The sequence below is a fragment of the Myotis daubentonii genome, chromosome X, assembly GCF_963259705.1.
Source record: "Myotis daubentonii chromosome X, mMyoDau2.1, whole genome shotgun sequence".
Taxonomy (NCBI): domain Eukaryota; kingdom Metazoa; phylum Chordata; class Mammalia; order Chiroptera; family Vespertilionidae; genus Myotis; species Myotis daubentonii.
In genome coordinates this window covers 90,104,494-90,116,829 of record NC_081861.1, presented here as the reverse complement: position 1 = coordinate 90,116,829, position 12,336 = coordinate 90,104,494, and the positions used below count along the sequence as shown (strand labels likewise).

General features: G+C 49.2%; 1 protein-coding gene across 6 annotated transcripts in view; it reads left to right on the top strand.

The window, feature by feature from the left end:
* The window catches only part of DLG3 (discs large MAGUK scaffold protein 3), a 57,055-nt gene extending 45,383 nt beyond the window's left edge, over positions 1–11,672 (top strand). For 4 of the 6 annotated variants that reach the window (XM_059680219.1, XM_059680221.1, XM_059680222.1 and 1 more), the window contains 8 exons: positions 618–717; positions 4,640–4,681; positions 5,972–6,022; positions 6,592–6,693; positions 7,217–7,389; positions 7,804–7,913; positions 8,248–8,339; positions 9,376–11,672. In XM_059680219.1, the coding sequence (XP_059536202.1) occupies positions 618–717; positions 4,640–4,681; positions 5,972–6,022; positions 6,592–6,693; positions 7,217–7,389; positions 7,804–7,913; positions 8,248–8,339; positions 9,376–9,482 (777 nt within the window). In that variant the 3' untranslated portion in view covers positions 9,483–11,672. Of the gene's footprint in view, positions 1–617; positions 718–2,887; positions 2,934–4,639; positions 4,682–5,971; positions 6,023–6,591; positions 6,694–7,216; positions 7,390–7,803; positions 7,914–8,247; positions 8,340–9,375 lie in introns of all 6 variants that reach the window. The other 2 variants (XM_059680224.1, XM_059680220.1) reach the window with 2 other exon arrangements.
* Positions 11,673–12,336: the final 664 nt, after the last annotated feature.

Genomic DNA, 12,336 nt, shown 5'->3' with positions numbered 1-12,336 from the left:
CTCAAACTCCCCAGCCCGTGTGTGTGCTCCTTTTCCCGGGGAACTGGTTCTTGATGTGATGGAGTCGGAGTGTCTGCAAGGCTGACTGGCTTGGGGCACATGAAACAACTGTGGGTATCTCCCTGGCTGCAGACACTGCTGGAGCTGTGGGGATCCTGAACAGAATCTGGCCTCATCATCTAGCCAGGGAGGCAGCCCCACAGCTCTGACTGCCCTTCAGACCAAATGAGGATCGAGGGCTCTTTCCATTCATTCCTGTTCTTCCATGAGCTTCACAGGCCAAAGAAGTTCCGATGGTAGCAGTAGAGGGAAGTTATCAGTAGCATCTTAGGGCATGTGTCCAGGTGGCTACAGTGACCTTTGTGCTTTAGGAAGTACCAGTGAGTGCTGTGAGTCTGGATTAGGTAGAAACGTCTAACATCCCTACAACATTTTCCTGTAAACATAATTTTCCTGTTACATCAACTTTCATTTAATCTCATAGACTCCATTTGTGAAAAATGGTCTTTTATTTAGCTCACCATTGTCTCCATTTTAGTTTTTCTTGCATGCTTTAAAATCCATTGTTTTGTTTTTCTTCTTCTGTCCTTCCCCTCCATCTTCATGTTCTTTCACAGTCGATCAAAACGAAACGTAAAAAGAGTTTCCGCCTCTCTCGAAAGTTCCCATTTTACAAGAGCAAAGAAAACATGGCCCAGGAGAGCAGCATACAGGAACGTAAGTAGCAGCAGGGTACAGAGAGCAGCTGGCGTGCAGCCCCGCCCTCTTTCTCATTTGCACCTCCCCTTGTGAGAGGACTGGGAACGTGTGTGTGCTGGTGTGTCCATGTGTGCATGCGTGTGCATGTGTACCTGCTTGTTGGCAGAGTCAGGGTAGCAGTTGGTCTGCACAGGGAGACATTGGGTCTTTTTGTCCAGCTCGTCACTCTAAAGGAATGTTGGAGGCTCTGAGTAGAAATGGTTCCGGGGCTGGCCTCCTAGAAAGTCCTGGTGCTGGTATTGGGAGTGCCAGGCTGAGCTCTGCTGTGGTGGTGATGAGCAGTTCTCAGCCACAATGCCAGCTTTGGAAAACTGGATTTTCAAGAGAACCAGGTCTAGGGACTCAGTGTTGCTCTCCTTGGCTTCCTCCTCTTGTGTTTTCTTTCCCTTAACTTCACTTGCCTATGTCAAGAGAAGAGCCTTTTCTTCGCTGGACACCTGGAATTGGGCCTACTTCTTGAATCACACACACGTGCATTCACACACAGGATGTCCACGTGGCTCTAACAAACCCATATTGTCCCAGAGTGATTACAGAGCCAGCTTTCAGAATAAAAACCTTCCTGAAGGAATTAACATGGAAGGGGGACTACTCAGCATTGTCCAAATAAAGATTTATTGAGAAATATGAAGCTGCTTTGGTAGAAAAGACCATATAGCTGAGCTAAATGAACTTTAATAAAAATTTTCACCTGAGGATATGTGTTGTTGTTGGTTGTTGTTTTTTTTAATTTCTAGAGAGAGAGGGAGTGAGGGAGAGAGAAAGAGAAACCTTGATGTGAGAGAGAAACATTGATAGGTTTCCTGCACGTGCCCCAACCAGGGATTAAACCCACACCCTTTTGGTGTAAAGGATGACGTTCCAACCAACTGAGCCACCTGGCCTGGGCTAACTGAACTTTTTATGAACCAGTTTAATCCTGAGAATATTCATATTCTGACATATGCCTTAGAAATTAACTGTTCTGACCTGTCAGGCTGGTGAAATATTTCTCATGTGGTTCATGGTGAATTATAAACCTCTCTTCTGCCTCACAAGGAGGGGTCTTGGGGTCCTGGGCTATTGGAACTGGCTAGTTCAGATAGGGAATGCCCTTTTTCTAGGCCAACCTGATTCATGGTCATGGTATATGTAGGTCATTGCCATCTAGGGTAGTTGCTAGGAAAGACAAGGACACCTTCATCCAGATGAAGGGTATGGCTCACAATCCCAGGGAGCTCAGCAAGAGCACTAGGTGTAGTTGGTTCTGCTTGTGAGCAGTAGGAGATGGTCACCACAGTTCACCAGATGAGTCCCAGAACCTCTGCATTGAGCCTGGAGGGGTGCACTGTTGAGTGGCCCAGCTGACGGGTAGTTTACCTGTTGGGTAAGAGATAAAGCTGCCTAGTGCTTATCCTCTGAAAGCTGAGCTCAACCCCCGTGGTCTACACAACTCAGGTCAGCTGTGAAGGCCACTCAGACTGCATGAAGCTTTCCCTGAAGGCTTTGGGCAGAGGGAATCAGTATTGGGGGAAAGCTCCTTGGGATGATGACAATTCTGCCTGCCTACCTGCCAAACTTAGGTGTTTGCTCTTCATGTACTACAGGGGGAAATGGTGATTTCAGGGGCAAAGCAGAGACCTAACTCTATAAAGACAAATTTAGTTAAGGCATGTGCTCCAAGCCTTGAAATGTCACCTGCCCTGTTGGCCTGTAGGCTGTAGACCACCTGAGATAGTCCCCTCCAAGTCCCTCTAGCAGCAAATGAAGTCCAGGTATCTTATTTGACCTGGGACGTTCTTTCTATAGCAAAGTTCTTAACCTCACTATAGCTATAGGTCTTCATAGTGTTTCATACTTCTGTCACTAATGCTCACCTGGCTCTGTATTCTTCCTTCCCCTGTCTTTTTTCTCTATTTTCTCCCTCCCTCCCTCCCTCCCTCCCTCCCTCCCTCCCTCCCTCCCTCCCTCCCTCCCTTTCCTCCCTCCCTCCCTCCCTCCTTCCCTCCCTCCTTCCTTTCCTCCCTCCCTCCCTCCCTCCCTCCTTCCTTTCCTCCCTCCCTCCCTCCCTCCCTCCTTCCTTTCCTCCCTCCCTCCCTCCCTCTCTCCCTCTTACCGCTCTCTTTTTCCTTGCTGTCTGTGAAATCAGGACTTCCCTGGGTTAAGTGACGATTATTATGGAGCAAAGAACCTGAGTAAGTCAAATGTACACACCATATTCTGGGCATGAATGGTGATGCTGGGGTTGGGGGTGTAGGGGACGTGGGTGTGGGTGAGGGTGAAGGGTGAAGGGAGGGCAGTATTTGTGAGAACTCTAATGCCACAATAGGAGGAAGTAGAAGTGGCTGTGAATGTCATACTTCTACTCTGGGTCCCTGATACCGTAATAAAAGCCTGTCATTCATGTCTGTGTTTTCCTTTTATACCTTGAAGTGGTGGGGAGCCCAACCCTTGTCATCCCACCTTATAAGTGAGGTGGGCAAAAGTACTTCTCCGGGGTGATTACTCAGCTCATCTATAGCCTATAGTTGAGGTGAGGGATGCCTGCTGGTTGGAGTCTTCTCCCAGTGACCCATCACTAAAGTATTGGGCTTGAGAATGAACTGATTCACTCTATTTAACTAGGGACAGGAGCACTGTGAAGCCCTTTACCCAGTGTGCATTTGGGATCTCCCAGCCGGTCCAGGAACTCAGCAAACAGATGCAGGCTGGCTTTCTACAGAGCATTTTTAAGGGGCTGAGCTGGAGGGGGTTGCAGCAGCATTTGCGGACCATCTATATCTAGTGCTTTAACTTGTGAGAATCCTGACTGGCCTCTCCTCTCTGAAAATAATTCTAGAGTAGAAAATGAAGGGATACAGATGGCAGGGCCATAGTGCCCCCACTGTGCACAGAGGAGCACATACATGCAGCCATGCCAGGCAGCTTCCATGAGCATAACCTCTCCCTCAGTAAGCCCTAAAGGCGAGAAGGTGGAGGAGCTTCCTCAGGATTGCGCAGGAACTAGCTGTGGCTGCTGAGTCAGCCAGTCCTTCCTGGGGGCCACAGCATATCATGGTCTGGAAAAGTGTCATCTTGGCTGAAATGAGCAAAGTCTCTCTCCATAGTTTGTTGTGTCCATGTTTCATCTTCATTTGCCTGTTGTCTGGGGAGTGGTGGGTGGGCTTTGTTTGGGCCAGACTGCCTTGTGCCTCCTGTATGTGTGCCTCTTCGCCCACGCCCAGATGTGGCCAAGTCCCAAGGCTCTGAGACAGGAGAGCTGTCTTGTCCTCCAGGTGTTCTTTGTTGTCTGTATTTTGCCATGTCTGTCGGGTGGATGGAGGAGCATCCCTCACCGCTCAGGCCACACCCTCCCTTCTAGGTAGTGGTGGCAGGAGAGCTGCTGGTCCCACCAAGTGGTCAAAGCATTGTTACCTGGTGACTGCGCAGCCTGCCCAGCGCTTAGCCTTATCATTAAGGAGCACTGCGCAGTTCTGTATTTTGGGGCCTCTATCTGGGAGGAAAATTCAAGAGCAGCCTGGTCCCTGGACTTTTCTTTGCTACTGTCACTGCCTTTCCTTTCCTATTGGTAGCCTTGGGAGATACATTTTGACATAGGAGTTGGAAGCCATCCATTTCAGGTCTTTGGATTCAGATGAAGAGGAAGCTGCCAAGGAATGGAGGGCTTGTGGTGTAGAGGGAGGGACTTGGCAGACCAAGAGGCTCTGTGGACTAGTATGAGGTAGCCGGGCTCAGGGTTGGAGGTGTGCCTCCCAGTTGGTAGCCTGGATGTGGCAGGTCTCCTGTGGCCTGATTAGGCTGACGGCTCAGTGTCTTGCTCCTGGAGCATTTGAGTGTTGTGCCACGTGTGACCTGTCAGGGGTGTGTTCTGAATCGGAGTCTCTTTCTTGTTGGCTTGCAGAGGGAGTGACATCCAACACCAGTGACAGCGAAAGCAGCTCCAGTAAGTGTGTGTCATTCTCCCCCATGTTGTGTTGCTCCACCATGTGTCCCAGCCACCCTCATTCCAGCATCACAAGGCTGCCGTTTCTGTTGAGAGGCTAGTGCTTCTTTCAACCATGTGCACTCTCAGATCCTGGACATGCTGTGGCCATTTTGTTCTTCTGGGATGGGCTTCAAGCTGCGGATTAAAGGAGATTAGAAGCCTGCTGTGCTGCCAGGGACCTCACTTAAAGCATCCCTGGGGCCCTGGGAAGGGTGAGCTGCCAGTGAGGAAATCCCTGCCATGGGACATTATGGGCTGTAGATGCTGCCAATTTTATATATTTGCTCAAAGACCAAAAAAAAAAAAAAAAAAAAAAGATGGCTCCTGTGGGATAGTGTCCTGAATTGCCTTGCCAGGTCACCAGGCCCTCCTGGGTTAAGGCTTTGTGTCCTTGCCTTTTAGTGGGTTAAATGATCAGGTACCTGTCCCATTTGCCTTCAGAGATTCTGTGACTAAGCTAGAGAAGCCACAGACCAAACTCCATGAACTTTCGGTGCACTGGCCTCTTGGCAGTTGTGGCTAGAGGCCTTGGAAAATCTGCCCAGGAGTCTTCAGCTCAGAGGAAGCCTGTGAACAGGCATCCTGGGCTTGATGCAAGCTTTGCTGCCTTCCCTGGCACTGCCGCCAGCTGCTTTGGCACCTCCAGGCACTCAGCACCCAGTGACTTGGCAACTGTTTTGGGAAAAGCTCATTACTAGGATACAGTGAGGAGGGTGCAGGCCTCAGCATGGTCTTAAAGGGCACTGGGGACCTTACCCCAGTCTTATGCCATTTTTCTGGATGCTTCTTCCAGTGAATGGGGCAATAGATAGACCCTTAAAAGGCCAAAGTTAGGCTGCAGCTCTGGGGACCTGCAGAGACAGGGACAGGAGTAGTGTGTCTTGACCAGTTGAAGCTTCCCTGTAATTCTTATCAGAGCAAGAGGGCAACTGAGCACAGGTGACTGTCCTTAAGAACAGTTCCTGAAAACTTGGGGTGGTTTCTGGTGCAGGCTTCATGATTTCTGGGTCACGCCTCTGCTTAGCTATATTTTGCTGAACAAGAAGACTCTGGCTCCTGCCGGGTGGTGAGGGCTTCCTGTGCTTTTTTTGCCAACAGGAAGCAGACAGACCCATGGGTCACGTATGAGCAGGCACAACTTGACCAGGTTGTTTTGACACATGTAGGAGTGATGTGAGTGTTTGTAGGAAGATAAGGATGTGGGGAAGCAGATTAGGGAGTGTTAACATGTCTCCCTTTTTGTTGCAGAAGGACAAGAGGATACTATTTTGTCATATGAGCCAGTGACTCGGCAAGAAAGTAAGCTATTTTCTGAGAATCTTGCCTTCCAACCAGTCTTGGCAGATATGGGGCCCAACACAATGGTGACAGGGAAGGGTGTAGGGGAGCTGGAGGGCACATGTAGCCCCTGGGGTCTCGTCCTCTTCCCCTTCTTCCTTTGTTAGAGAAAGGGTGGCCTTCTAGTGTGCACACCCCCACCCCACCCCCGCCTCACCTGTGCTCGCTGCCAGGGTGCCTTCCAAAGGGTAGGGCGGATTTACAAGAATGGCAGAGGGAGATTTCAGTGGCGGTGGCCGCTGCTAAAATGGAGGTCCTGGTCATGTCCCTTCGGTGGCTGCTCTAAAAGAGCCCTGCTCTGCCCATGCAGAGATTTCTGCTGAATCTGATGGAAGGGGAGGTGCCTCGGACTTAGATATTCTCAAAGTAAAGGCTCTTTGATGTCTTTGTAGTTAAAAGCCAGTGAATGGCTGTGGACACTGCCCTGCCTGAGTGGTGGCTCCAAGCCTCAGTGTTCTGGGCAGACTTGCAGGTAGAACAGGCTGTCCAGCCGGGGCCTCGCTCACTATCTTCATGCGCTCTTTCTCCAGTTCACTATGCAAGGCCCGTGATCATCCTGGGCCCAATGAAGGACAGAGTCAACGATGACCTGATCTCAGAGTTCCCACATAAGTTTGGATCCTGTGTGCCACGTAAGAGCCCAGGAAGACCGTGGGTATTGGTGTTGGTGCCCAGTGATTTGTTGCTCTGATGTATTATGGAAAGGGTGCATTGAATACCCTAGCAGAGATTAGGCAGCACTAGATTCCCCCAAAGCTGATGGGGTTGGGAGGACTAAGACGTCAGAGCAGCCTGCTCGCTCCTTTGGGAAATGGTTGAGTGCCAATGGTTAGGAATCATTGGACAAGCTCTGGGCCCAGCCCAAGTAGGTCAGCATGGCCCACTGGATAGCTTGTCATGTTCACTGGCTCCTGTACCACCTCTGGTATCCCTGTCGAGCCTTCATCTGAAAAACCCCACCTTTCTGGTCCAGTTGAACCTGAAAGAAATAGCCCCTTGTGTATGAGAGTTGAGGTCAGAGGAGAAGTAGGCAAGACAAACTTCTTCCCACCTGCTTTCCCCACTCATCTTGCCACTGGAGTGCCCTCAGCACCCAGGTGAGAGAGGAGCATGTCATTCTCCTTGGGCTTCCCAGCATTTTCTTTCTTCCTTCAGATACTACGCGGCCTCGGCGTGAGAATGAGGTGGATGGGCAGGATTACCACTTTGTGGTATCTCGAGAACAAATGGAGAAGGACATTCAGGACAACAAGTTCATCGAGGCAGGCCAATTCAATGATAATCTCTACGGGACCAGCATCCAGTCCGTGCGGGCAGTTGCAGAGAGGGTAAGGGCAGGAGATGGCCCTGCTAGAGACGTACTGCACAGAGGGCGCACAAAAGGCTTCCTGCCACAGGTCCACTGGATCTTCCTCCCCCTGGCACAGGGCCCACCATGTGGCACTGTAACCAAAGCCATACCCACCATGTACATTCCCATCCCCTGGATGGTGGGGTCTGTCTGCCTCCATGCAACTCACTCCATAGTGTCACCAACCTGAATAGGGCCCCCTCTGTGGACCTGGCCTTTTCTGGGTAGTAGAAAATGTGGCACCTGGGTACCTCTGGGGTAGAATCTTCTAGGCTAGAATCTCTTGTCTCCCCCCCCCGCCGGGGGATGTTGGGGTTGCTAACTGGGTAAGTACTTGGGGTTGGGCTGAGACAGGGACTAGGAGCACTGATGCAAGTCGTTGCTTTTCCAGGGCAAGCACTGCATCTTAGATGTTTCTGGCAATGCTATCAAGAGGCTGCAGCAAGCACAACTTTACCCCATTGCCATTTTCATCAAGCCCAAGTCCATTGAAGCACTTATGTAAGTATTTGCTGAGACTCACTCCTGGCTGGGAGAGAACCCTGCAAAGGAAACAGAAAGTGAAGTGATTGGTTGGGCCGGTGGGTGCCCCAGTGGAAGTACAAAGGGAGACCTGCACTGCAGCTCTGGTCCCCAAGGGCTCCTGGTGTGAGTGCCCACGTATGTGTTCCCAGGCGCACTTTTAGACCTGGAAGGTTTGAGGAAGATGTAGAGCCATGGGCCGTGCTGCTTTCAGGGGGCAGCTGAGCAGGTGTTCAAGGAGCCTGGAATAATCCTTTGTGTTAATCAGAACATGGAATTTAGTTCGGCACTAGATTTCTTCTGTCGTTGACAGGGAAATGAACCGACGGCAGACATATGAACAAGCAAATAAGATCTATGACAAAGCCATGAAGCTGGATCAGGAGTTTGGAGAGTACTTCACAGGTAAGGACCAATCCAGCTCATGTGGGACCAGCCAATATCTGTTCTAGAAGAGTCTCCATGAGGCTTAGTCACCTCACACAGAGTTTCTGGGGGCTTTTGAGCTCGTACCTTTCCAAAGTACTAAAGTGCCCACCAGAACAGTTAGCCAGTTTATAGTTTCCACCACCATCACCGATGCTGCCTTAGATCATTTTGTTCTTTTTGTCTTCGTGTGCCAACTAGAGTGGATGCTCCTTACAGTACTATGCTGCCCTCCCCCCACTTCCAGGACTTGGCCTTGCATGTTTTAGGTGCTGAAGAAATTGTTGTTGCTGAAGACTCCTTGGTGTGGTGTTCAAGTTGTCTGTCAGTGTGTGTGTGCATGTGACCATAGAGGTCAGTTTCTCAGAGGTTGGCAGAGTGTCTGTAGCATGTTGCTTACCTTTTCACGTGCAGTGACATGTATGTGCAGGTTTGTGCAGAGTAAACTCTAGCAGGGACACCACTAGATGAACCAGGACAGGATCCGTAACTGTCCTGTCATCTCTTGGGTTTCACAGCTCCCTTTACTGTGAGCATCTGTTCTGTGTGCCGTGCTGACCTCTGAAAGAGCAGATGTGACAGCTCCAGGAGCACTTTCTCTTGCCAGAAATTGTGGGTTCCAGCTCTTTCTCTGGATAACTGGGATTTCCCCAATCTTCTGCTTATGACTGCTTGAGAACTGCCAACTGCTGGCCTCACGTGGCCAAGGGCAGCATGAGCTGCAACGCCTGGCATCTAATGGGCATGCAATGAAAGTTTGTGAGCAACACATTTTCCTATTCATTGCTACTTAGTCTCACGTCTCAGCAAATTTACTTCAAGCCCTGGGCTTGGAGCACCTGCCAGTTTCCCTTGCTGCACTAGGCTCACAGATAGCGATATAGTGACACCAATCCCACGGCCATGTGGTCGCTGCATGCCAGGTTGAGCTATAGGCGTGTTGGGACAGGCCAGATTGCTGGGGTTTGGGGGTGCTGTGGACAACAGTAATAATTCTGTTTTCTCTTCACTTTAGCCATTGTACAGGGTGACTCACTGGAAGAGATTTATAACAAAATCAAGCAAATCATTGAGGACCAGTCTGGGCACTACATTTGGGTCCCATCCCCTGAAAAACTCTGAAGAAGCCCCTCCATCCTTTCTCTTGTGAACAGAAGAAGTCAAGCCCCTCTTCCCTCCTCCCTCTTCATTCCTGACCCCATGGGGAGAACAAATGACTACTGTTCTTGTCCCCTTTTTTAGATATGTCAAAAAAAATTGAGTTTTCTAGTCCTGTTCTGTTTTTTAAATTTTTGTTTTGTTTGAGTTTATTTTGGGGGGACGATGCCATCTCACTCATCATGTGACTGTGCCCATTCCTGCATGGACCTTTCCCAAGCGCTAGCACAGGTGCAAATCCTTCAGAGTCATTGTTTTCATAAAAATTGAGCAGACACGAAGAGAAGAGAGGAGAGGAGGACTGATGGAAAGATAGACTCTGGACAGCCACACAGCTTTGACGTGAGCTCAACGCGCCTCGCGATGAGGTGCTCCTGGCATCTCTGCCTATCTGTACTGCTGCATGCAGTTCTGTATGGTGTGACATCATGGTGACAGAAAGTACCTTATTTATATACAGATATATATATATATATATACACATATATATATATATGTGTGTGTAATTTATCTAAAATATATAGAAATTATATATATATATTATACACTCAGATTATATATATATATATATATATATATATATATATATATATATATATATATATATCTTACACCTTTGGACCAGAAAACCTATGGAGACTTCAGCAATGGTACTGTGCTATTAGAGAAATGCTTTAATTTTCATATTCCAATCAGATGGTATCTTATACCCCAACTGGTTGGGGAGGGATTGAAAGTGGTAGTAAGTGCTGTACCAAGGGCCCTCACACTTGGTCATTCTCTTGAGAGCTGGGGTTTTCTCTGCAGGGGACCAGTGGAGGCCTGCAAGAGAGGGCTTGGCCTGGGCCAAGAGGCCTGGAGACTTGACCGGGAAGCAGCTGCTGCCCCTGAGGAGCAGTCAGCACTGTGTATGGAAAGAGAGAGAATGGCTAACGATACTCCATATTAAATTGCCTATTGTTTTTGCCACCTGATGTGTCTGCATGAGAGATTTCCTTTTTGTTCATTTTTAAGCTGCTGTTAAACCAAAACCATGTTGTGCTACTGTGTCAGCCTTTTCATTATTCCAAATTTTGCTTTTACTATTTAAGTGAATGCGTAGAATCCAGTTTGACAGTGTTCTAATGGCTCATGATGTTGTAGAGTCGCCGGGGCCTTGTGACAGAGAAGGTGACTGGGCTATCGAATCAGCAGGTCAGGAAGTGGGGGCTGGTGAGAAGTGAGAGTAGGACCTGGGGCTCTGCATTGCAATGTGGCCCTTTACTCACCTGCCTGGGACATGGTGGGCTCAGCTGAGGCCCCCTCATGGGGCCACTGACAGGGATGGAGTTGCTTGCCTTCCCGTTCTATGCTGGGACAGCACCGGCCTTGGCCAGCCGTGTAAGGAGAAGTTGATTTGGTTTTCTTTTGCAGCTGCTTCATATGCTCTACTCTGGCCCCCTCACCCACAGCTGGTAGCTTACTGTTATTTCAAGGAGGAAGCCCACTTTCATGCTGTCACTTTGAGCTGGAGAGCCAAGATTCATTTGCTGGCAACACATGAAACCTTGTTGCCCTTTCCCAGAATCAGATGGCAGTGATTGTGGTCAAGTTTTTCTTTGACCACAAATTCAGGTGACAGGTGTGGCTCAGGCCCCTCCCCACCATGCTCCTTTGAAGCCACCGTGCCTCAGTCACCTCCACGCTGGAGGCATGACACGGAGAAGAGAGTGAATGTGCTTGGCCCCTTAGGGTCTTGTTTCTAGGCCATTGTGTTATGAGCAGTGCAAATGACACCATGTTGAAGACACTTTGAGTGCTACCAGCCAAATTTAGGAAATATGGTAATAGTTCTCCTACCAGCATAATGAGGGTAACTGTAAAGTGTGGGGCCCAGATGAGGGTAAAGAAAGGGCAGCAGCTTTACTTGGGCCGTACACTGGATTGAAGGCAGAGAGGGTAAAGTGATGGCCGATTATGACTGATGAGGAGGGGTGAGCAGGGAGTGTTGATTTCTCTGATGTTAAGTAACTGATATAAGTTTGAATGATACTTAACCCTCTACCCCTCCCAGGGAAGAAAAGCAAAGATTCAAAGTAAGCATGATACTAGTTGGTTTACCAGTGTTCCTTCCAAGGAGACATATATTTTTTAATAAACGATAGTTGCAATGAACTGTGGCTCAGAGACCTTCTTGGAGTAGTTGGGAAGGAAGGGTTGGGGTCACAGCAGTGGGAAAAATGTCTCAAACCTTTCTTTGGGGGGCAAAAGGTTCTCTACTTAGTAATCATCAGTGGAACGAGTCAGTTGTTCTCTGGATGGTTCTAGGTCCCAGTGGCCATAGCAGGTCCTTTGCGAAAGTTATATTCTCAGTCCTCCACACAGGCCCCCAAATACTGCTTCAAATAGCACTGCCCTTGGTGGTGAAATGCTGACATTTCCCTAAAAGTACACAAGATTGGAGATGCCTGCTTCAGCAAAGAGGTTTGTTAAAGAAAGCAAGGGCCAAGTTAGCAGCAGAAAACTAATATGGTGAGAAAAAGCTGGCATACCAGCTACCAGTGTGCCCAGAAAGCATTGACAGCCAGGAGAAAATGAGGGGGAGGTGGGCCCAGAGGAGGCCCCAGCTGGCAGAGCAGCGTGGCTGTCATCCCTATAGCTCCGAAGAGAGGACGGGTGCTTAGATCACATATTTTTAATATATATTTTTATTGACTTCAGAGGGAGGGAGGAAGGGAATGAGAGAGAGGAACATCAATGATGAGAGAAAATCATTGACTGGCCTCCTGCACGCCCCCTACTAGGGATCAAGCCCATAACCGGGGCATGTGCCCTGACT